At 37.3% G+C, this 25315-nt stretch overlaps 1 protein-coding gene and 1 pseudogene across 1 annotated transcript; both read left to right on the forward strand.

The window, feature by feature from the left end:
* Positions 1-671: 671 nt before the first annotated feature.
* On the forward strand, positions 672-1258 carry LOC143644991 (olfactory receptor 8B3-like; annotated as a pseudogene).
* A 22170-nt stretch (positions 1259-23428) lies between these two features.
* LOC143643235 (olfactory receptor 8C8-like) lies at positions 23429-24409 on the forward strand. Its single transcript, XM_077111984.1, has one exon. It carries the CDS (start codon positions 23438-23440, stop codon positions 24407-24409), a length of 972 nt encoding a protein of 323 aa, XP_076968099.1. The 5' UTR covers positions 23429-23437.
* Positions 24410-25315: the final 906 nt, after the last annotated feature.

The following is a 25315-nucleotide window of genomic DNA, read 5'->3' on the forward strand; positions in this document are numbered from 1 at the left end:
CTTGTCCTGGTCCATCTCTCCTCCCTCTTCTCCCTTGGTTTTTCCAGTAGTCATGTTTGTGTATTGCAGCCTTGGACTCTAATCCATGGAATAAATTGTAGGTACTTTGTACTATGTCAAGATTTAAGGACTATAATACTGGAAAATCTGTGGCACTTTTTAGCAGGTGACAAGGCATATTCTTTTGGTCCATGTTGGGCTAGTCTCAGACATTCCCACTCTAGAGCCTGTTACTGTGAACAGAGATTTTCTGGGAAGATTTGGGTTGCCCTGTAATGCAAATCTTTTATCCTGTCCACACAGATGCCACAGAGAAGAATTGCTCCTGGAAATTGTTCTTTTGTGACTGAATTCATTCTGATGGGTTTAACAGATCACACAGATCTCTGATCACTCAGTTTTTTTGTTGTTTCTAGTGATGTATATTATCACTATTCAGGGAAACCTGGGTTTGATTACCCTACTTGGGCTGAATTCCCACTTTCACACCCCCATATACTTTTTCCTGTTTAACTTGTCATTCATGGACCTCTGTTATTCCTCTGTTTTTTACACCCAAAATACTGATTAACTTTTTATCAAAGAAGAATATTATCTCCTACTAGGGGTGCATGACACATGTTTATTTCTTCTGCCTTTCTGTCATCTCTGAGGTTTATGTTCTGACTTCCATGGCCTATATTTGCTATGTGGCCATCTGTAACCCACCTTTGTGTATCATTGCCATGCTATCTAAAGTGTGCTCCAACCTTATCTTTGGTTCATACTTGATTATATTTTCCGGTACTATGGCCCACACTGGAAGCATGTGGAGACTGACCTTCTGTGATGCCAACACCATCAACCATTATTTCTGCGACATCCTCCCTGTGCTCCAGCTCTCCTGCACAAGTACTTTTATTTTTGAGCTGGTGCAATTCATTGTGGGAAGTGCCAATATCATCATGACCAGTCTCACTATCTTTGTCTCTTGTGGTTTCTCTGCAGCATCTTACACATCAATTCCCCTGAGAGCAGGTCCAAAGTCTTCAGATTCTGCAGTTCTCACATAATGGCTGTTTCTCTGTTCTTCAGATCACATGTATTTGTGCATCTGCAGACATCTACTGTCGAATCTGTGAATGTGGGAAAAAGAACTATTCTGTCTTTTACACCCAAAAATGTGGTTACCGTGATGAACCCCTTAATCTACAGTTTAATGAACAAAGATGTTAAACTTGCCATGAGAAAAATCTTCATAGAAGAAAGTTTTCATTAGAAGTGGAATCTCTTTTGCAGGGAGTTTCAGGACAGGGACGTTTAATGTGATTATTTGCAATACACTTGTCGGCTGCTTTCTTATTCTATTTCTTGGTTTGAATGCTGAAGGAAGTTTGAGCTTTTGTTCAATAATTTATTTCCACTTTGTTAGAGTAGGTGTTCTGTTCTTCATCATCTGTACAATTTCTTCTCCTCCCTTTATTTGTTTGTTGAGAATAACTTTAAAGAAGGACTTTTTATATGATTTTTTTGTCTGTGGGGGGGTTGAACATACTTATGTCTTGACTGATAATAAGATGAATGTTTCTGCAGTGATTGGATGAAGAAACACTTGGTGACTTTCTGCATGTGACAGTTGGAATGTGGCCTTGGAAGCATGAATCAAAGGATATGTCACCACTCCCAGTTTTCCTCCCTCCACTTGCAGCAGTATGCTTCCTTCAAATGTCAGTGTTTCACAGAGAATGAAAGTTCCATAGAGATGATCAAGAATAATAACCACTGATGTACACATGATGTACTAGGCTTGTTTTGCAAAGCACTTTTATTTTATTTACACAAAAAAATCTTTACTGGATAGTTGTTATATGTTTGTTGCTGGATAGAAAAGTGAAACCCGGAAATATTAATGATTAATTTAAAGTCACCCAGCTTCTCAATAAAATATCCTTAAATAAACTTTAGTGTCCTGAATTAAATCTATTGTTCCTTGTCAAATGCATTGCTGCTATTTTACTTGATTATTTCTTATTTCAGTAGACATGAAATATTTTTTGCATTTGGGAAAGTAGACTATACTTTATACCAGGAGAATTTCTTTCTCTCAGAATGGAGTTCTGCCATTTTTTGATGCTTCCTTTTGTTGCAAAGAGTAGGTTTGTAGATTTAGCATAGTTTAGAAATGATTGTCTCAAATAGAAAACCAAGTTTTCCTGCATAATAAGGTAAAATGAATTTGGAATGTTTGATGGTGCTTGTATTTAGGAGAATATGTAGATGGGAGAGGAAAGAGATCAGTGATATGTCATCAGACTGGGATGGAAAGAGACATGTGGACAGTAATGTGAGGTCCTACGTGGCAAATGGTCATTGAGCCTTTAGAAACTGCATGTCGCCCTGAATATGTGTCTAGTGTGAAGTGTGCTGTCGTCATCCTCCACTATCCATAAAGCTGTAAGAAAACTTAGAGTTCGCAACGACTATGTGTTAGTAGTTCTTTGGGGAATAAAGGAGAAAGGTGTCTTGTCACATTTTTTAGAAATCAGGTGGAAAAGAATAGGAACTTCAGGAGATAAAACAGTGAGTTGTAAATAAAACCAGTTACAATTTGGAACATAAAGTGATGGGAAAGTGAAATCCTTTACCCACTCCTAACTTCTCCCTTGTGGGAAATCATACTCTGGGTAGGATGAAGATTTTTGTATTTGTTGTTAAAGAATTGTTGCAGTCGTAGTGCTGGAGTACCTGAACATGTGTAACTCATGCCCTTGTTTGTTGACTTCCATGTATTATTCCATATAGATTTTAAGCTATAAAACCACAAATACAGATAGTGAAGTCATTTTAATTTGAAAAAAATTTTGACTAATTAGTCTTTTCTATAATAGGATGTTAGATTATTTTTCTTTTGGAGAATACAGGGAAAAGAGGACCAGTGTAAAAATCCTTATTCTGGTCTGCTGGGGGTTGAATTTTGTCCTCCCTAAGATAGGTTCAGGTCTTAATCCGTGCTTTTATACATGGAGTTTTACATAGAGCCTTTGAAGATGTTGTTATTACAGTATGGTGTCCTTTGTGAGTAGAATCTTCAGAGATACTATTTAGATGAAGCCAAATTCAACCAGGTGGGCCTCTGTCCTGTAAGTAGAGGAATTTGGATGCAGTCAGTATAAGAGGCCAGAAGTCATAAAAGACAGGAAGCAGAAGCCAGAAAATAAGCCTGACCGCCATGTGACAGGGGCAGAGACAGAGATGCAAGTTAAAGATACCCAGGAATGCCAGACAGATGACAGCAGATGCCAGACTCCAGGAGAGCGCATGGCTTGTGGGGAACTTGGTTTTGAACTTCTGGTGTTCAAAAACATGAGACAATAAATTATTGTTGGGTAAGCCAAACCACTGCAAAGTTTTTGTCATAGCAATCCTTGCAACTGAGATAGCATGTAACAACTGATGATTTAAGTGTTTTCTAAGGTAACTTTAATAATTACTATTTTAACCTTTTTCAAATGTCTATTCAATGTTGAGGCATTGTAAATTTTATCTTTGCTGATTTTCTTGTTTTATTTCCTAGATGTTTATCATGTCTAATTTTTTCCCTTTTACCCTTAAGCCATAACTCATTCGCATTCCCTAACCCTAATATCAACCTGCTTGATTTTCACATAAGCTCTAGTTTTAGAAAATAGTTTGCCTAGGCCATATGTGTTTGTTACTTTTGAAAATTTATTCACCCATTGGAAAAAAGTGTCTCCAAATAATTAAAAGAAGTACTTGTGCTATCTGGGATTGTCTTTAGACATAGCAGAGGTACTGTGGTCTCTTCCTACCTGTGCATGCAAATATGGCAAGTTCCTATCACCTGGGGTAATAATTCAGCTACAGTCCACTCATGTCAACTCATGAGTACTGAATAGTACAGAAACCTTTCGTTCTTATCAATATCATTTCTTGTCTCAGCAACCAGATTGAAGAAATTCTTTCATTACAAACTGTGCATGCAGTTTCTCTGAATCTTATCTTTTTGTTCTATTTTTCTTACCACCACTCCTTTCATCATTCTTACTTTCCTGTTCCCCTATGAGAATTTCCAAACTCTACCACATGCCACCTGCTGCTGAGAGCATCGAACTTACCTGTGTATTCAATATTGAAGAGTTTACTTACTACTCAACCTTTAATTCTCAAAACAACATTAACAGAGGTTGATTAGATGAGAGATAACCTTTATCTCAGGGTATAATAAGGGCAGAGATGGTTGACATTACAAAAATTGCATTTATTACTACCTATAATGATGTCAAATATTTTGCAAAAGAGTATATCATTCCTATGGTGAATTTTGTAATTTGACACTTGAAGAAAATTACTGCACATTTTTTGGTGAAATTTTTTAGCCATTGCTTTACTTATCAAGAGGTTTGTCATGAAAAAAAAATGGTTTATATTAATGATAATAAAATATGTTCCTAGAATCACTTGAGAATTTATCTCTGAATATTTTTACCTTATTCAGACAACATCAATTGTTCCAATTTATGTCCTTTCTTTCTACCCCCTTATTTTTTATTCTTGAGACAATCCAGTACCTCACACAGCAATTGCTATGTCTTTTTAATTTTCTGCAATTTAGGACAGTTTCTCAGTCTTCTCTGTCTTACATGACATTTACTCTTTTAATGATACTAACCAATCATTTCATAATATATCCCTCGGTTTAGATTTGTCTTAATTGTCTGCATAATTTCAGCTTGTGCATTTTTGGCAAGAATACCCAAGAAGTGTTGTTGTGCCCTTGTTAGTCATATCGTGTATCATCACTGAGAATCATAACTTTCCTCATTTAGCTAAAGTGGATTAGGCTTCTCCACTGTAAAGTTTTTATTTTCTCCTTTGTAACTTAAATTATTTGGGGGGATATGTGTATTGGGTAGACAGATATCCTGTTTTTGATCTTTTCTTTTACTCACTCACTTTAGCATCCACTCGTAATTACAACCTGAAACATTTATTATTAAGGTGTTTGTCAAATGATGATTTTTTTCTTCATTCCATCTACACGTATTAATTTGATGTAGTATAAGGAAGAATTGCCTTCTTTCCTGTTTATCATCTGTCTATCCATCTACCTATTAATCACCAGTCAATTAATCTACCTCTCATCTACCTATCTATATATCTACCTATCTGTCCATCATCTATCAGTTTATTTATTAAAATATAAATATGGACTCATGGATAAGTATTTTATATTTAAGTTTTAATGCATTACCATCACTGTTTTGCTTTGCTTTTTAACTGTTCAAACTCTTTCATCCTTAGCCATTGGGAACTCCTTCAGAATGGCTCATGTCCTTTCAGCATGTCTCCTAATTCCTTTAGCACTTCCTTACTTTTTTGCAACCCAATCTATTCTAGTAACAATCATGCCTTGAATAAGCCATTTCTTCATACTTCTCTGGTTCCTTTTACTGAAAAATGGCATTTAGAAGTCAAGATCTGAGTACAAGGTACACTTATTGCTACTGGAGTTGTTTTGCTTCTAGGATTTCTGCAAACAGAACTAGGGAATACTTTGATTTACATACAGAAATAGCCTTGCTACCCATGCTTTTAAGAGGAATTAGAAAGTTTTACTTCATTCTCAAATAGTGGAACAATTTATAGAGTGGGACTAATTAAAATTTGAAGGCTCTTGTAGAATCCTCTTAAAATTGGTTTAAGTTTCTATTTCTAATAAAAATTTCCCTAAGAAATTATTGATCCTTATTTTCCTAAGAAATTTTTTTAATCTCTGTTTTCAAATTGATTTACATAGAGTTCTTCAAAGAAAACTATTTTGTTTTTTATATAAGTTAATTTTTCCCTCTCATTTATTATTATATATTTGTACAGTCTGTTTTTTCTTCAACTTAGCTGGTGGTTTAACATTTTGTATATCAACTACAACTTTATTGGATATATCTACCATTTCTCCATTCCCTGATAATATTCTGATTTTATCTTTATTATTTATTTATGCTATATTTGGGTTCTTTTTTTTTGTTGTTCTTTTTCAGTTTTTGTTTTTTGACCAGGAAATTTAATTTATATATTTCAATCTTTCATCTATTTGAAGTGTTTATTGATCTGATTTTCTTATTGAAAACATTTAAATGCAGCCAATAAATTTTGATATATTATTTTATTATAACTATTACAATTTCAAATCTGAAATCTCAGTTGCATATTCTCTTTTTACCTAAAATAGTTTCACAAGGGATTAAAAAATTACAGGTGGTAAAGTCTTTTCTGCTTCAATCAATTAGAAGAATTTGAAGGTGTTCTTATTCAAGTGGAATGGATAATAATTTCCAGGTTTTTTATTTTTTTGCCTATGTCTATTTGTGTATGTATGTATTTATTTGTTTTATGGTGCAGTATATTTGTCAAAATTCATGAAAGAACATTTTTATAATTGTAATATTAACTATAATCCATCATTTATTATATGGTTCAATGTGTTGTATAGTTCTCTGTTGTCTCTTTTAATTTTTATTCTAATAACTTAAATGTGACCTGAAATTTTCCCTTTTAACCACATTCACATATATTATTTAGTACTGCTGATTTCATTCACAGTGCTGTGCTACCATTTCCACCATCCATTTCCACACTTTACAATCAACCCAAATAGAAATTCTGTTCAATTTAAGCATTAACTTCCCCCAACCCAGCCCTTGGTAACCTATATTCTAGAGTCTGAGTCTGTGAGTTTTCTTATTCTAAGTATTTCATATCAGTGCAATCATGCATATGTGTCTTTTCTATCTGGCTTATTTCACTCAACATGATGTCTTCAAAGTTCCTCCACATTGTTGAATGAGTCAGGACTTCATTCTTTTTTTAATGCTGAATAATATTTTGTTGCATGTATATGCCATATTTTAAAAATAATCTCATTTATTAATGGACACATGGGTGATGTCCATGTTTTGGCAGTTGTGACAAATGTCACTATGAACATCGGTGTGCAAACATCTGCTCAAGTCTTTACTTTCAACTCTCTGGGGTATGTACCTAGTAGTGAGATTTCTGGGTCATATGGTCATTCTATACTGAGCTTTCTGAGGGACTCAAAACTGTGTTCCATAGCAGCTGTATCATTTTACATTACCACCATCAATGAATGAGTGTTCCTATTTCTTCACATCCTCTCCAAACTTGTAAATTTGTTCTTTTATAATAATAGCCATTCTAGTTGGTATGAAATGGTATCTCATTATGTTTTTTATTTGCATTTCCCTAATAGCTAATGTTGCTGAGCATCTTTACATGTGTTTTTTTTTTTTGGCCATTTGTTTATCTTGTTTGGAGAAATGTCTATTCAAGTCTGATACACATTTAAAAATTAAGTTGTTGGTCTTTTTATTGTTGAGTTGTACAGCTTTTTTAAAAATATATTATGGATATTAAACCTTATCAGATATGCGGTTTTCAAGTATTTCCTCCCATTGAGTAGGTTGTCTTTTCGGTTTCATGATAAAGTCATTAGATGCACAAATTTTGAGAAGGCCCCATTTATTTATTTATTTATTGATGGTTGTGCTTTGGGTATAAAGTCTTAGCAATAATCCAAAAGATGGATCCCTACATATTCTTCCAGGAGTTTTAGGGTACATGATCCATTTTAAGTTTATTTTGTATATGGTATCAGATAGGGGTACTCTTTCATTCTTTCACATATGGATATTCAGTTCTCCCAGTGTCATTGTTTGAAGAACCTATTCTTTCCCTATTCAATGGACTGGCAGCTTTGTTAAAAAGCAGTTGATCAGGGCAGTGGCTCAGTGGCAGAATTCTCACTTGCCATGCTGGAGACCTGGGTTCTGTTCCTGGTGCCTGCCCATGCAAAAAAATAAAAAAATAAAAAAGTTGGTCATAAATGTGAGTGTCTATTTCTGAACTCTCGATTTGCTTTCATTGGTCTATCTATCTATCCTTGTGACAGTAGCATGCTCTTTTGACCATTGTAGTTTTATAATAAATTTTAATGTCAGGAAATGTGAGTCTTCCAATTTCATTCATTGTTTCAAGATGGTTTTGGCTATTTGAGGACTCTTACCCTTCCAAATAAATTTGATGATTGATTTTTCCATTTGTGCAAAGTAAGACATTGGAATTCAATTTAGATTGTATTGAATCTGTAAAGCATTTGGGTTGCATTGACATCCTTACAATATTTAATCCATGAGTGAGAGCTGTCTGTTTATTTTGATCTTCTTTTATTTCTTTTCCCAAAATTTTATAGTTCTCTGTGTAATGTAGGGCAGAAATAACATAAAGAGGGGTAAAGGATGATATCATAGCAGAGAACATGTAAGCTACTGAAGCTAAGTTGGTATCTTTTCTAGTTAATAGGTTATAGATATAGGTGTGAAATAAAAATTCCAGGGTAACTATAAAGAAAGTATTTAATATATATACAGAAACAAAAATGAGACATGTCCCAATCAATGACATTGCAAAAGATCAGATATGCAGAAAGATAAGCTGCAATAAAGAAAAAGAGAGAGAAAGCAGATATATAAAAACCAGAGGATGAAATGGCTGAAGTACTGTCTTTACAGTAATAATACTGAAGGTAAATGAATTAAGCTTCTGAAACAAAAAACACAGATTGGCAGAATGGATATAAAAATACAACCCAATTCTATGTTATTTACAAGAGACTCATCTCAGACCAAAGATATAAAAAGGTTGAAAGTGAAAGGATGGCAAAAGATAATTCAGGCAAACACTAGCCAAAAAACAGCAAGTATAGCTATACAAATACCAGACAAAATAGATTTTAAGTTAAAAGCTGTTACAAGAGATAAAGAATAACACTAAATATTAATAAAATGGTCAATCCACCAAGAAGAAATTATAATAATAAGTACTTATACAACTATTCATGCTGCCCCAAAATACATGAGGCAAACAGGCAAAACTGAAGGGAGAAGTAGACACTTATACAACAATAGTTGAAAACTTCAATGCTCCACTCTCATCAATAGATAGAACATTTAGACAAAAAATCAATAAGGAAATAGAGAATTTTCATAATATGTTAAATGATCTAGACCTAATCAGCATATAGAAAGCACTGTACTGAAAAACAGCAGAATACACATGATTTATTCTCCAAGTACATATGATTTATTCTCCAGGATAGACCATATATTCAGCCACAAAAGAATTCTCAGTACATTCGTAAAGATTGAAATTATAAAAAACATCTTTTCTGTCCAAAACACAGAAAGGTTGGAACTCAATAACAGGCAGAGAACTAGAAAATCAACAACTATATGGTAGTTAGATAACAGACTATTAAAGAAACAATTGATCAAAGAAGAAATTAAAAGTGAAACCAATAAGCATTGATTTTGGTAGAAATCAATAAAATTGACTCTAGACTGACAAAATGAAAGGGAGAAGACATGAATAAAATCAGAAATATGAGAGGGGCATTATTACTGACAGCCCAGAAATAAAAAGGAATATAATAGGATACTATGAAGAACTGTATGTCAACAAATTAGACAACCTAGATAAAATGGACAAATTCCCAGAAACACACAAACAACCTACATGGATTCTAAAAGAAATAGATCTCAACAAACCAATTACAAGTAAAGAAATTGAATCAGCATCAAAACCTCCCAACAAAGTAAAGCCCAGCACCAGATGGCTTTACAGGTGAATACTGCAAACACTCCAAGAATTACTGTCAATTCTGCTCAAATTCATCCAAAAAGATGAAGAGGAGGGAGCACTTGCTAGTGCATTCTATGAGGCCAACATCACCCTACTACCAAAGGCAGATAAAGATACTAGAAGAGGCGCCCCTTACCCCCACCATGTCATTTTAAGAAGTCGAAAGAACATAGATAACAGAGTCACCCCAGATTCACTCAAACAGCTGTGTGATCTTGGGCAAGTCATTAACTTCCCGTCCTCAGGACCCTCCTGTGTAACATAATACCTACCAAGGTGTACAGAAAAAGACCCAGAAATATCTGAGAAGCATGTAGCTGTTGCTCCAGGCCTCTGGGTTCAAATTAATTTGGGGAAGATGGCGGGGACTTCTGGAGAAGATGGCAGCTTAGTCAGGTGCACGCGTCTTAGTTCCTCCTCCAGAACAACTACTAAATAACTAGAAACAGTACATAACAGTTCCCGGAGCCACGACAGAGATCGGACACACAGTGTACCCCAGTCTGGACCAGCTGGACCGGCTGCGAGACTCTGCTGCAATGAGGTCCCCGAGCGGTGCGCGTTTCCCCAGGCTGCGGTGGCTGGCAGCTGGCGCCCCTCCCTCCCTCCTTCCCAGTCCAGCTGAGAGACTCGGAGAGGCGAGTTCCCCAAGCCGCGGCGGCTGGCGGCTGGCACCCCTCCCTCATGGGCAGCTTCTTGGGCCAGCTAGGAGCTTCAGATCAGTGGTTCCCCAAACCACGGCGGCCGGTGACCGGCACCCCTCCCCCATGCGTGGCTTCCCGGGCTGGCTGGGAGCCTCAGATCAGTGGTTCCCCAAGCCCTGGTGGCCGACGACTGGCGCCCCTCCCCCACGTGTGGCTTCCTGGGCTGGCTGGGAGCCTTGGATCAGCGGTTCCCCAAGCCGTGGCAGCCGGCGACCGGTGCCCCTCCCACACATGCGGCTTCCCGGGCCGGCTGGGAGCCTTGGATCAGCGGTTCCCCCAAGCCACGGCGTCCAGCGCCCCCCCACACATGTGGATTCCCGGGCCAGGTGGGAGCCTCAGATCAGCAGTTCCCCAAGCCTCAGTGGCCAGCGACCAGCGCCCCTCCCACACACATGGCTTCCTGGGCCAGTTGGGAGCCTTGGATCAGTGGTTCCCCAAGCCGTGGCAGCTGGCAACTGGCGCCTCTCCCCCACAGGTGACTTCCCGGAGGGAAAGGAAAGAGTCTCCAACAGTAGTAGAGACTGAGTCCAACCTAACACCAATAGTGGCATTAATAAACAACTCCTGACTACTAAAAACAGGCCCTCAGCTCAGGCAAACCTGATCAAGGTGGAAGTCATCTATTGGACTAACTTAAAAAGAGAAAAGGGGGTGAAACAGAGCCTTCTGCAGCTGTTTCTATGGAGGCTTGGTTGCCTCTGGGCTCAATGCTGGGATTACACAGGTTGCAACTGCACCGAACGCAGAAACAGGCTGCTTTCAGGGCTCTCTACCACTTGAACCTTCCCCGTGGGAGGGGTGAAACGAAACTCAGGTGGAATCCCTCTCGCAAGGAATTCAGATCCCAGGACTTCACAATTTGAAGCCATTAAAACCAGCCTACAACATTTCCTCTGTCTCCACCACACACCCAGCAGCAAGAGTCTTCCAAAGTGAAAGGAGCCACAACATCTTTTGCTGGTGGGACCCACAGACAGACAAGCACCACATACTGGGCAGGATAAGAAAAACAGAGCCGAGAGACTTCACAGGAAAGTCTTTCAACCTGCTGTGTCCCACACTCAGGGAAATCTGATCAAATGCCCAGATGCCAGCAAAAGATAACAAATCACACCAGGAAAATTGAAGATATGGCCCAGTCAAAGGAACAAACCAACAGCTCAAATGAGATACAGGAGCTGAGAAAACTAATTCTGAATATACGAACAGAAATGGAAAACCTCTTCAAAAACCAAATCAATAAATTGAGGGAGGACATGAAGAAGGCAAGGGATGAACAAAAAGAAGAAATGGAAAGTCTGAAAAAACAAATCACAGAACTTATGGGAAGGAAAGATACAGTAGAAGAGATGAAAAAAACAATGGAAACCTACAATGGTAGATTTCAAGAGACAGAGGTTAGAATTAGTGAACTGGAGGATGGAACATCTGAAATCCAAAGAGAAACAGAAGCTATAGGGAAAAGAATGAAAAAATTTGAGCAGGGGCTTAGGGAATTGAATGATAATATGAAGTGCACAAATATACGTGTTGTGGGTGTGCCAGAAGGAGAAGAGAATGGAAAAGGAGGAGAAAAATTAATGGAAGAAATTATCACTGAAAATTTCCCAACTCTTTTGAAAGACCTAAAATTACAGATCCAAGAAGTGCAGTGCACCCCAAAGAGAATAGATCCAAATAGGCACTCTCCAAGACACTTACTAGTTAAAATGTCAGAGGTCAAAGAGAAAGAGCGGATCTTGAAAGCAGCAAGAGAAAAACAATCCATCACATGCAAGGGAAACCCAATAAGGCTATGTGTAGATTTCTCGCAGAAACCATGGAAGCAAGAAGACAGTGGAATGATATATTTAAATTACTAAAAGAGAAAAACTGCCAATCAAGACTTCTATTTCCAGCAAAATTGTCCTTCAAAAATGAGGGAGAAATCAAAACATTTTCAGACAATAAGTTACGGAGACAATTTGTGACAAAGAGACCAGCTCTGCAAGAAATACTAAAGGGAGCACTAGAGTCAGATATGAAAAGACAGAAGAGAGTGGTATGGAGAAGAGTGTAGAAAGAAGGAAAATCAGATATGATATATATAATACAAAAGGAAAACGGTAGAGGAAAGTATTACCCAAACAGTAATAACACTAAATGTTAATGGACTGAATTCCCCAATTAAAAGACATAGACTGGCAGAATGGATTAAAAAACAGTATCCTTCTATATGCTGCCTACAGGAAACACATCTTAGACCCAAAGATAAACATAGGTTGAAAGTGAAAGGTTGGGAAAAGATATTTCATGCAAATAACAACCAGAAAAGTGCAGGAGTAACTATACTAATATCCAACAAATTAGACTTCAAATGTAAAACAGTTAAAAGAGACAAAGAAAGATACTATCTACTAATAAAAGGAACAATTAAACAAGAAGACATAACAATCATAAATATTTATGCACCAAATCAGAATGCCCCAAAATACATGAGGAATACACTGCAAATACTGAAAAGAGAAATAGACACATCTACCATAATAGTTGGAGACTTCAATTCCTCACTCTCATCAATGGACAGAACATCTAGACAGAAGATCAATAAAGAAACAGAGAATTTGAATATTACAATAAATGAGCTAGACTTAACAGACATTTATAGGACATTACACCCCACAACAGCAGGATACACCTTTTTCTCAAGTGCTCATGGATCATTCTCAAAGATAGACCATATGCTGGGTCACAAAGCAAGTCTCAACAAATTTAAAAAGATTGAAATCATACACAACACTTTCTCGGATCATAAAGGAATGAAGTTGGAAATCAATAATAGGCGGAGTGTCAGAAAATTCACAAATACGTGGAGGCTCAACAACACACTCCTAAACAACGAGTGGGTCAAAGAAGAAATTGCTAGAGAAATTAGCAAATACCTCGAGGCGAATGAAAATGAAAACACAACATATCAAAACTTATGGGATGCAGCAAAGGCAGTGCTAAGAGGGAAATTTATTGCCCTAAATGCCTATATCAGAAAAGAAGAAAAGGCAAAAATGCAGAAATTAACTGTCCACTTGGAAGAACTGGATAAAGAACAGCAAACTAATCCCAAAGCAAGAAAAAGGAAAGAAATAACAAAGATTAGAGCAGAAATAAATGAAATTGAAAACATGAAAACAATAGAGAATATCAATAAGGCCAGAAGTTGGTTCTATGAGAAAATCAACAAGATTGATGGGCCCTTAGCAAGATTGACAAAAAGAAGAGGAGAGAGGATGCAAATAAATAAGATCAGAAATGGAAGAGGAGACATAACTACTGACCTCACAGAAATAAAGGAGGTAATAACAGGATACTATGAACAACTTTACGCTAATAAATACAACAATGTAGATGAAATGGACAAGTTCCTGGAAAGGCGTGAACAACCAACTTTGACTCAAGAAGAAATAGATGACCTCAACAAACCAATCACAAGTAAAGAAATTGAATCAGTCATTCAAAAGCTTCCCAAAAAGAAAAGTCCAGGACCATATGGCTTCACATGTGAATTCTACCAAACATTCCAGAAAGAATTAGTACCAACTCTGCTCAAACTCTTCAAAAAAATTGAAGTGGAGGCAAAGCTACCTAATTCATTCTATGAAGCCAACATCACCCTCATACCAAAACCAGGCAAAGATATTACAAAAAAAGAAAACTACAGACCAATCTCTCTAATGAATATAGATGCAAAAATCCTCAACAAAATTCTAGCAAATCGAATCCAGCAACACATTAAAAGAATTATACATCATGACCAAGTAGGATTCATCCCAGGTATGCAAGAATGGTTCAGCATAAGAAAATCAATTAATGTAATACACCATATCAACAAATCAAAGCAGAGAAATCACATGATCATCTCAATTGATGCAGAGAAGGCATTTGACAAGATTCAACATCCTTTCCTGTTGAAAACACTTCAAAGGATAGGAATACAAAGGAACTTCCTTAAAATGATAGAAGGAATATATGAAATACCCACAGCTAATATCATCCTCAATGGGGAAAAATTGAAAACTTTCCCCCTAAGATCAGGAACAAGACAAGGATGTCCATTATCACCACTATTATTCAACATCGTGTTGGAGGTTCTAGCCAGAGCAATTAGACAAGAAAAAGAAATACAAGGCATCAAAATTGGAAAGGAAGAAGTAAAACCATCAGTGTTTGCAGACAATATGATACTATATGTCGAAAACCCAGAAAAATCCACAACAAAACTGCTAGAACTAATAAATGAGTACAGCAAAGTAGCAGGTTACAAGATCAACATTCAAAACTCTGTAGTGTTTCTATACACTAGCAATGAACAAGCTGAGGGGGAAATTAAGAAACGAATTCCGTTTACAATTGCAACTAAAAGAATAAAATACTTAGGAATAAATTTAACTAAAGAGACAGAAGATCTATACAAAGAAAACTACAAAAAACTGTTAAAAGAAATCACAGAAGACCTAAATAGATGGAAGGGCATACCGTGTTCATGGATTGGAAGACTAAATACAGTTAAGATGTCAATTCTACCTAAATTGATTTACAGATTCAACCCAATACCAATCAAAATCCCAACAACTTATTTTTCAGAAATAGAAAAACCAATAAGCAAATTTATCTGGAAGGGCAGGGTGCCCCGAATTGCTAAAAGTATCTTGAGGGAAAAAAAGAAGCTGGAGGTCTCACGCTGCCTGACTTTAAGGCATATTATGAAGCCACAGTGGTCAAAACAGCATGGTACTGGCATAAAGATAGAGATATCGACCAATGGAATTGAATAGAGTCCTCAGATATAGGCCCTCTCATCTATGGACATTTGATCTTTGATAAGGCAGTCAAGCCAACTCACCTGGGACAGAACAGTCTCTTCAATAAACGGTGCCTAGAGAACTGGGTATCCACATGCAAAAGAATGAAAGAGGACCCGTTTCTCACACCCTATACAAAAGCTAACTCAAAATGGATCAAAGATCTAAACATTAGGTCTAAGACCATAAAACAGTTAGAGGAAAATATAGGGAGATATCTTATGAATATTACAATTGGAGGCGGTTTTATGGACCTTAAACCTAAAGCAAGAGCACTGAAGAAAGAAATAAATAAATGGGAACTCCTCAAAATTAAACACTTTTGTGCATCAAAGAACTTCATCAAGAAAGTAGAAAGATAACCTACACAATGGGAGACAATATTTGGAAACGACATATTAGATAAAGGTCTAGTATCCAGAATTTATAAAGAGATTGTTCAACTCAACAACAAAAAGACTTTTTTGTAATCCAATTACAAAATGGGATTACTTTTGTAATCCAATTACAAAATGGGAAAAAGACGAACAGACACCTATCAGAAGAGGAAATACAAATGGCCAAAAGGCACATGAAGAGATGCTCAATGTCCCTGGCCATTAGAGAAATGCAAATCAAAACCACAATGAGATATCATCTCACACCCACCAGAATGGCCATTATCAACAAAACAGAAAATGACAAGTGCTGGAGAGGATGTGGAGAAAGAGGCACACTTATCCACTGTTGGTGGGAATGTCAAATGGTGCAACCACTGTTGAAGGCAGTTTGGCGGTTCCTCAAAAAGCTGAATATAAAATTGCCATACGACCCAGCAATACCATTGCTAGGTATCTACTCAGAGGACTTAAGGGCAAAGACAGAAATGGGCATTTGCACACCAATGTTTATAGCAACATTATTTACAATTGCAAAGAGATGGAAACAGCCAAAATGTCCATCAACAGACGAGTGGCTATACAAACTGTGGTATATACATACGATGAAATATTATGCAGCTTTAAGACAGAATAAACTTATGAAGCATGTAATAACATGGATGGACCTAGAGAACATTATGCTGAGTGAGACTAGCCAAAAACTAAAGGACAAATACTGTATGGTTCCACTGATGTGAACCGACATTCGAGAATAAACTTGGAATATGTCATTGGTAACAGAGACCATCAGGAGTTAGAAATAGGGTAAGATAATGGGTAATTGGAGCTTAGGGGATACAGACTGTGCAACAGGACTGAATACAAAAATTCAAAAATGAACAGCATAATACTACCTAATTGTAATGTAATTATGTTAAAAACTGAATGAAGCGGCATCTGAGCTATAGTTTTTTTTTTGTTTTTTTTGTTTGTTTGCTTTTGTTTTTTTATTTTTTAATTTTTTCTCTCTATTATCATTTTCTTTTTCTGTTGTCTTGCTATTTCTTTTTCTAAATCGATGCAAATGTACTAAGACGTGATGATTATACATCTATGTGATGTTATTAAGAATTACTGATTGTATATGTAGAGTGGAATGATTTCTAAATGTTGTGTCATTTAATTTTTTTAATTAATAATAAAAAAACATACTATAAGTAAAGAAAATTATAGATCAATTTATGTTATAAACATAAATGCAAAATACTTCAATTAAATAATAGCAAATTGAATCCAACAGCATATTAAAAGAATTATGCACCATAGTCAAGTGTGATTTAGCCCAGCGATTTACAGCTCTACATATAGCAGTTATAATACCCCTGGTCTCTGTCATTATGTAGGCAGAAGAAATCCAAGCCATTTGGGTATCCCTCCAAAGATAACATTAATCTACTGTATTCGTATTGACTTGCTGATTACATAGGACAAGCAAGTTGTGCCTAGTATGTTGGAGACAATTGTAGGACACATTTGCTTTAGAGAATGGAATGTGAACTCTACAAAAATTCAGGAACCTGCCACTTCAGGTAACTTTTTAAAGGGTCCTTTGGTCTGTGGAATGTTGGAATATCCTGTTCAAAGTAAAAGACAAATTGCTGCATCTTGCATCTTCAATCAAAAAGACAGTCACTGTAGTTGACAGATGTGTAGAGTTTTGGAGGCAACCTATTCCATTCTTAGGAATACTGTTCTTGGCCATTTACAGGGTGACATGGAAATCTGCCTCCAATTAGTGTGGCTTAAAGCAGGAAAGGGCTCTGTAGCAGGCAGCTCTGCAGTCCTGGGCTTTGGTCATGCAATTCTACAGACGTTATGCTGTTGAAGTTGGCAGCAATGGGAATAGTTGCAGTGTGGAGTTCATGTTAAGCCCCATGAAAGCATCTTCCCCACAGGCTCCTGTAGTTCTGAATCAAGGACCTGCCATCTAGAGTTGAGAGTTAAATGCCTTTTAATAAATGGCTTCTTCAATGTTTTGGGATCTTGATGGATTTAGAATATTTAAATCTAATATTTAGATTTAAACTTCAACTGAGCACACTTCTTGAACTGCCAGTGAGATCTGGGTTTATCAGAGGGCCAATTCCTAAGTCATTTGGGGCTTGCAGTTAGAAAACATCACATAGTTTTAATCCTAATGGAATCAAAAGGCATCAATATGCTGGATGTATGGGTGTCCCAGACTCCCATGGCATTCAACACTGTTTTGCCAGCACTGATTCCCCAACTTGTGCCTATGACCATGTCTGCATTCTTTATGACTATCTTAAGGAGAAGTAGGGATACTGAACTAGGTTTATGGATGAGTCTGTTTATGTGCATAAAAGGTGAAAAGACACTCAGGGCTATTCTTGAAATGAGGTAGAGGAGGAAAAAGTCTTCCTAATACATGGTACTGTGAGTGTGAAATCTGGTTATTCATTATTCATAGTAGAAGATATGGCCTGATCTGAGGAATTCCTGGCCCTCACCAATAGAATTGCCACCTGATCAGGGGTCTCAAAGCTATTAGGAGTAAAATAGCAAAGATAAGGTTGTATCAGATAGACATATGGGGAATGACAAATTCTACTGTGTCATGAAGTTCAAAGATTTTTGCATTAACTGTTAACACCCAACAGAGAGTTATCATCATAGAAGGGGCACTAAAAGTTAAAGTGGAAAAATGACTTAACTAGCTATCAAAAGCTGGTTTTCATTATCAGTGATGCAGAAATTATAAAATATGCACATGTATGACATGTTCATAATGGGAGAGATGGAGGCTACTTCAACAGCATGTTCTCTTACTTTCCTATGCTATATGGCTATGGCTGCTTCTGATTGTCCGAAATGCCAGCCAATGAGACCAACACTGGATCCTGATGTGGCACTATTCCTCCATGATCCATCTAAGCACTTGGCATGGATTCTACCACAGGCATGAATTCTAGGACAATATAAGCATGTGTCTAGATAGTGCTTCAGAGTGATGGAATTATAGAAATGAGTCTGTGAGCAGGAATCAACAGGTTGTACTAAATAATACACCACTGAGATATTTCTTAAGCCAGACCTAAAGCCCTCATTCAAGAAAGCACTTGTCTTATAGAGCACTTGCTCTGAGATTTAAGAATCTGGTTATGCTGCCTCTTGCACCGTTCCTAGGGTGGTAGCTATTTTCTGCAGTGAATAGTCTTTATATATTCTCACCATCAAGTTCTGTTCTTTCCAACTTGAAATATCTGTAACGTAATCAGAATTAAATATTTATGTACAGGATTCATAGTATGCTGTTTGTTTTTCTGACTGTATTGTGTTTGAAGAAGGGGTCATAATTTTAACCATTTGCATGCCCATCTCACAGAACATGTGCTGTCTTATCATCACATGCCAAAACCTAGTAACATAGATTATTGAAAAAGTTTCTTGATTTTTCTTGGTCTTTTCTGCCAAAATAATAAGAAGTATTTTGTTTTCTCCCTGGAGTTGCTGAGTTTATATGATTAAATCTGGGCATTCAGGTGGTTCTCTTTTCACTACATGAAGGAGAGACTGTGTGAGAATAAAGTCCACAAGAAATAAACAAGAAAGAAAGTGGGAAATGAGAAAACTCCCTTGACAAAACTTGACCCTTACAGCCATAACAGGAAGCCCTGTGCATCCTTGATTAATTACATTTGCACTTTTTTGGTATAGGCCAATTTAACTAGGTTGGAATTATATCATTTATATTGTAAGAGTCTTCAAAATACCTTGCACAAAATTGTGTGATAACATATACCATAAACATCTGTATGATGTCACGATTAAAGAAATCAATTTTGGATTCAGATAAACCTAAGTATGAACCATTCTCTTCCACTAGCTGCTTTGACCTCGAAACAGTGAATTACTCCCTCCCAGCTTTGGGATTCTTAAAGGAGAGACAGGTATGCTTTGTTCAGAGGACAGTTATGAGGGTGAGATGAGGAGGGCATAGAAAGAATTTAGCACATCAATAGCTAAGAGCAGTACCAGTCTCCATTTCCTTGTTTGTCTATATCCGCTGAAAAATCCTAGGGACACAACCTTATCAATTCATATTTGTTTTCACTATCTTATGGCATAATACTCAAAAGCATCATGGAATAAAATAAATCTGTAAATATTCTGAATTACACTGAGACTCTTTCACAGTGTTCTAGGCATCACGCAAAATCTCCACTGAATAGAATAGAACTCTGCAGACCTGGGATCTGTAATCTCTAGTCTTTAGTGTTAGGGTACTTCAGTGTACTTAGAAGTGCAACAAGAGATCTCAGTTACAGATAGCAGATTTCACATAAACACCTTGTCTTTCCTAAGCTCACTAACACCAAAGAAAATACATTAAAAATTCCACTAACACAAAAGGACAGAAGAAACAGTAAATTCACAACAAACATAACTTTGTATGCCAGGTAAATAAATGAGCAGCATGTCATTCAGCGTACTCATGAAAGTGACATTAGTAAATAATTGGATAAAAATCAAGATAACACCTAGTTTATGCCACATAACCCCTCATATGCTCAGATTTTTGTGGTAAAGGACCTTTGGAGGTAGTAGTAGTGAGGAAGGGGACAAATTGAGAGGAATGCTTGAAAATCTTTCAGATCTCCTTTCCTATTACATGCAGGTATGCAAAGATTATACTTTTCCTATATGGAAAAAGTGAAATCTAAAGACTCTAAATTAGGTAATTATGTACACATTAAGGAAAGTTGACCTCTCTGAAGCAGGAAATTAGGTGACAGTGTACATAATAAATGTTGACACTCTCAGCCTTCTTCCTCTATTCAACTCAGCCCAGTGTATTCAAGAGCCATGCTTATATTCTTCAGGCAGTTGGGAAGACAATTCTGTACAGTCATCAAACCAGCCCATAATAAAGCCTGATGACAATACACTTAGAGTTCATTATCTTAGGAGTTTCACAATTCACAAGCACCCATATGGAAATATCAGTCAGTTTTTTGTACCCAAACCCTAACTGTTAATGTGTGGGTAGCTGCTGAGACACTTGAAGAGAACCTCTAAAAAAAATAAACAAACTTGATCATATAAATGAAAATTGAAGGGCACAATACAATGTAAAGAGAAGAAAGCTTCAAGAAAATGTATCATAAAAAGCCAAAAATGTATTCTTTAATTTTAAAGATGATAGAAAAAAGAATATAAATCAATAAAAATCTTATAAGGAAAAGTTGAGATTATCTCCTGGACAGGAGATTACTGAAGGGAAAATCAAGTTCAAAAAGAAAAAAATTCGAACTTCCAACATCTGACAAATGAAAGTTTAAAGAATTTAAAGGAAATAGACTCTCCAAAACTTGGAGAATTGATGAAGATGGTTAATAAGGAGGAGGAGAAAAGGATATATTAATTTGTGAATTAGCTGCCTGAGTTGTTTGCTACCAGAATGCAATATAGAAGAAATGGAATGGCTTTTATAAAGGGAATTCATTAAGTTGCAAGTTTACCCTTCTAGGCCATAAATATATCCAAACTAAGGCATACAGAGAATGATACCTTGGCTTAAGGAAGGCTGATCTGGGAAGGCACATGGCTGGCATCTGCTGGTCCTTGTTCCCTGTTCATTGCTTCCATTTCCAAGGCCAATGGTTTCCTCTCTAAGCATCTGTGGGCCTTCACTTAGCTCCTCCAGCACACAACTCTGGGTTCTGGCTTGCTTACCATCTCATGGGATGGCATATTGCAATGTCTGCTGGGTCTGCCCATGTCTAGGTATCTGTTCTCTCTTTCAGCACTCTCAGCCTCTCTAAACATCCATGTCTCTGTCACCTCTAAAGCAACTGTTCTCCAAGCATCTGCATCTGAGGTTTCTCCAAAATGTTTCTCATTTCAAAGAACTCTAGTAAAGTAATCAAGACCAACCTTGAATGGGTGGAGTCACATCTCCATCTAATCAAGAGGCAATACCCACAATTGGGTGTGTCACCTCTCCATGGAAACAATCTAATCAAAGTTTCCCACGTTAAACAATAGATCTGGCTCCACAAGATTGGATCTGGATTAAAACATGGCCTTTCTGGGGTACATGATAGTTTCAAACTAGCACAATGATCCTAGAGTCACACTGGGAATAATAAAAAATGTTCAAATAACTTTGAGGCCTGAGTTTGAGGCATCTGTAAGTCTTAAAATTGAACTGTCTAGGAGGCAGGGCAGAGGCCCAGTTTATCAATATAGACCAGATGTCTCAAATTTTGTCAGTTTTGAATCCCAAGAGACAATAAAAAATGTCTGGCTCTACAGTACAACAATTTTGATTTTCAGAATTATGTGTGGTCATACAGGTGGTAGTACAGGTGTCTATCCAACAGATTGAGGCCAGGGATGTTATACATCATATAATATATAGACAGCTAACCAGAACAAAGAATCTTCATGTTCAAAAGTCTTTCTTGTCCTGTTTTAGAATCTCTGTACATTTATCCATATATATATATATATATATATATATATATGAATGTGTAATGTGAGAAATGTAAGACATGCTAGGACTTATCAGACACTTTTCCTGTGTCAGGTATGATTCAAATACTTTATAAATTAATTCATTTAATATTCAGTACAATGCTATGATACAGCTCCTTTTTTTTAGCCTCATTTTATAGGTAAAAAAAAAAATTCAGAGTAGTTTTATAACTTGTTAAAATCTCAGTTAGGAAGTGGAGAAGTGGGCATTTAACCATATCTTGAGGGTCCACTATTTTAACTTCACTTTATTGAGTTGAAATCCATAAACATATATAGTGATAAAATAATGATCTAATATTTTATGGGTGCACTCCCAGAGGGTTATAGGAAACTACTAGAAATGGCAAGTCGTTATGCTTCTTGAACTTCTTTGAAAGTTGTGCTTAGGAGCCAGGTGATACTGAGGGGACACCACAGAGGTCAATGATCCTTTGCACTGGGGATTAGGAATTTTTCCTGTGAAATAGAAACTGAATAGAACACTGAGTCCCAGGGGATCCAATATTCAGTCTATGATACAGGATATAAACACAGGCTCAATAATTTCTACCCTCAAGAGGCTCATCAAACTTAAGAGAAAATCATGTGGGAGAGGATAATTCTCTGCACTTCTGATTAATCTCTGCAGATCTATTGGACGTGAAGTTCATTCCAATCGGAGCCAGCTGATTGTTTGGGGGGCTCAATAAGAATGTTGTTCACCTCTTTGACAGTGAAGAGGACCTTTTAGGCAAATTCTCATGTGGAAATCATGACTTATTCCCTAGAATACCTCTTCTAACATTTTGAAGATGGAAGGCTATGCCGATGGCTAGTGCTTTCCTCATAATTAGAGAATCCTATCCCACCCCACCCAGGACAATAAGTATCAGTGAGGTCTTCAGGCAAAAGTATCACCCCTGATTTATTAATTTCTTTCCAATCCAAAAACTACATCAGTTAAGTATTCTGGGAGAACAATCCAGATCTTACGTGAGACTGAGGGAAGCCCCCCTTACAGAGAGAAAATTCTGAGACATTAAGAGTCTGCATTCTCCTCTGCACCCTGACTCCAAACTGAGCTGGGGAAAGACAAGAGGGAAAGACCATCTGGACTATCAGGCGTGGAGAATCTCCTCAGGAAGTCAGGCTCCTGGATGCCTTCCTGTGTGTCTTCAGGCAAGCTTCATCTTGTAAACCAGCAGATCCAGAACTCGTTCTGGAGACAAAGCCTGAGGGTACGTCGCTAAGGTCACCTTTACCGCTGCTTCTAAAGCTCATGCCCCCCAAGTCAATGGCTGTGGGAAATCACTCTTCAGTGACTGAGTTTATCCTTATGGGATTCACAGACCAACCTGAACTCCAGCTGCCCCTGTTTTTCCTGTTCTTGGTGAACTACATAGTCACAGTGGTGGGAAATTTGAGCTTAATTAACCTTATTTGTCTGAATTCCCACCTTCACACCCCCATGTACTTTTTCCTCTTCAATCTGTCCTTCATTGATCTCTGTTATTCTTTTGTCTTTACCCCAAAAATGCTCATGAGCTTTAATTCAGAGAGGAACATCATCTCCTTTGCAGGATGCATGGCTCAGCTATTTTTCTTCTGCTTCTTTGTCAGCTCTGAGTGCTATGTGCTGACAGCCATGGCTTGTGATCGCTACATGGCCATCTGTAAGCCCCTGCTGTACACTGTCACCATGTCCCCTCAGGTGTGTTCTCTGCTGATGTCTGCTTCATATGTGATGGGGTTTGCTGGTGCGATGGCTCACACTGGGTGCATGATCAGGCTGAAGTTTTGTGATTCCAACATCATCAGTCACTACATGTGTGACATCTTCCCCCTGCTCCAGCTCTCCTGCAGCAGCACCTATGCTAATGAGCTTGTGGCTTCCATTATTGTGGATATGGTTGTCGTAGTATCCAGTCTCATTATCTGTATGTCTTATGCTCTAATTCTTTTCAATGTGCTTTACATGTCATCAGCGAAGGGCTGGTCTAAAGCCTTCAGCACCTGTGGCTCCCACTTATTTACTGTTGGCCTTTTCTATGGATCTGGGCTGCTCACTTATGTCAAGCCATCATCTGCTGGGTCCTTGGGTCAAGAGAAATTTTTCTCAGTGCTTTATACCAATGTGGTGCCCATGCTGAACCCCCTTATCTATAGCCTGAGGAACAAGGATGTCAAACTTGCTCTGAAGAAGACCCTGAAGAGAATAACAAGCCGAGGAAAACCAGTGGTTCCACCTTAGTCCCTGCCTCCATTGCTGTGCCCTTTTCTCCTCATCATCTTATTCCTTTTCTGCATCTCTTCTTATTTCCTCCTAAAGTCTCCTTTGAAGAATTTTCAGTCTAACATATTTTCTCACTTTTCAGTGTAACCATTTATTCTTTCAATATTTACATTTTATTTATACATTTATTTCTTAGAAAAAAAGTTAACTGTGAGCCATAATGTCTGTCACATTCTTTAAAAATACTTCTGAAAGATTAGTCTCCTCATCCTGCTCCCTAGTTGATGAAATGACACTGTGTCTAGATCAAGGTCACATAGCTAATGTTGCAGAACCCAGCGAAGGAATGAAAGGAAAGAAAGGAGATTGTGAAAGAAGGGAGACGTTTTGGAGAGTTATTTCAGAATGAGCCTGAAGGTGGGGTCATCATGGAAATGATGTCTTCAGCCAAAGTGACTATAGCAGAAATGGGATTGTCAACTTCAAAATACACACATGTCCCCAGAAAGGTTTAATTTCAGAGGGGTTCAAAGAGGGTCAGGCACAAAGTAAGATTTCATCACAATCTTGTTTATGATAGTGATCATTCCCTGTGGTGGAGGCTATGGGGGTTTTGGACAAGTCTTCCTGATGAGGCATGTCACCATCTTCTTAGTAATATGAACTTTAAAAAGCTTGTTAGATATTATACAATTATTTTATATTTTATTGAAGCAAAATATTGAAGTTATTCATGGTAATTAAAAATGTTGTAAAGTAGGGATCCACAAATCTTGTTGTTGTTTTTTTCTAGGTGCATGGTCCGGGAATCAAACCCAGGTCTCCTGCAGGGAAGGCAAGCATTCTACCCCTGAACCACCCATGCACCCTCACAAATATTGTTTTTTGATACACAAAAATAAACTGCTCAAAAAAAAAGGCTCA

The sequence above is a fragment of the Tamandua tetradactyla genome, chromosome 8 (genome assembly GCF_023851605.1).
Source record: "Tamandua tetradactyla isolate mTamTet1 chromosome 8, mTamTet1.pri, whole genome shotgun sequence".
NCBI lineage: Eukaryota > Metazoa > Chordata > Mammalia > Pilosa > Myrmecophagidae > Tamandua > Tamandua tetradactyla.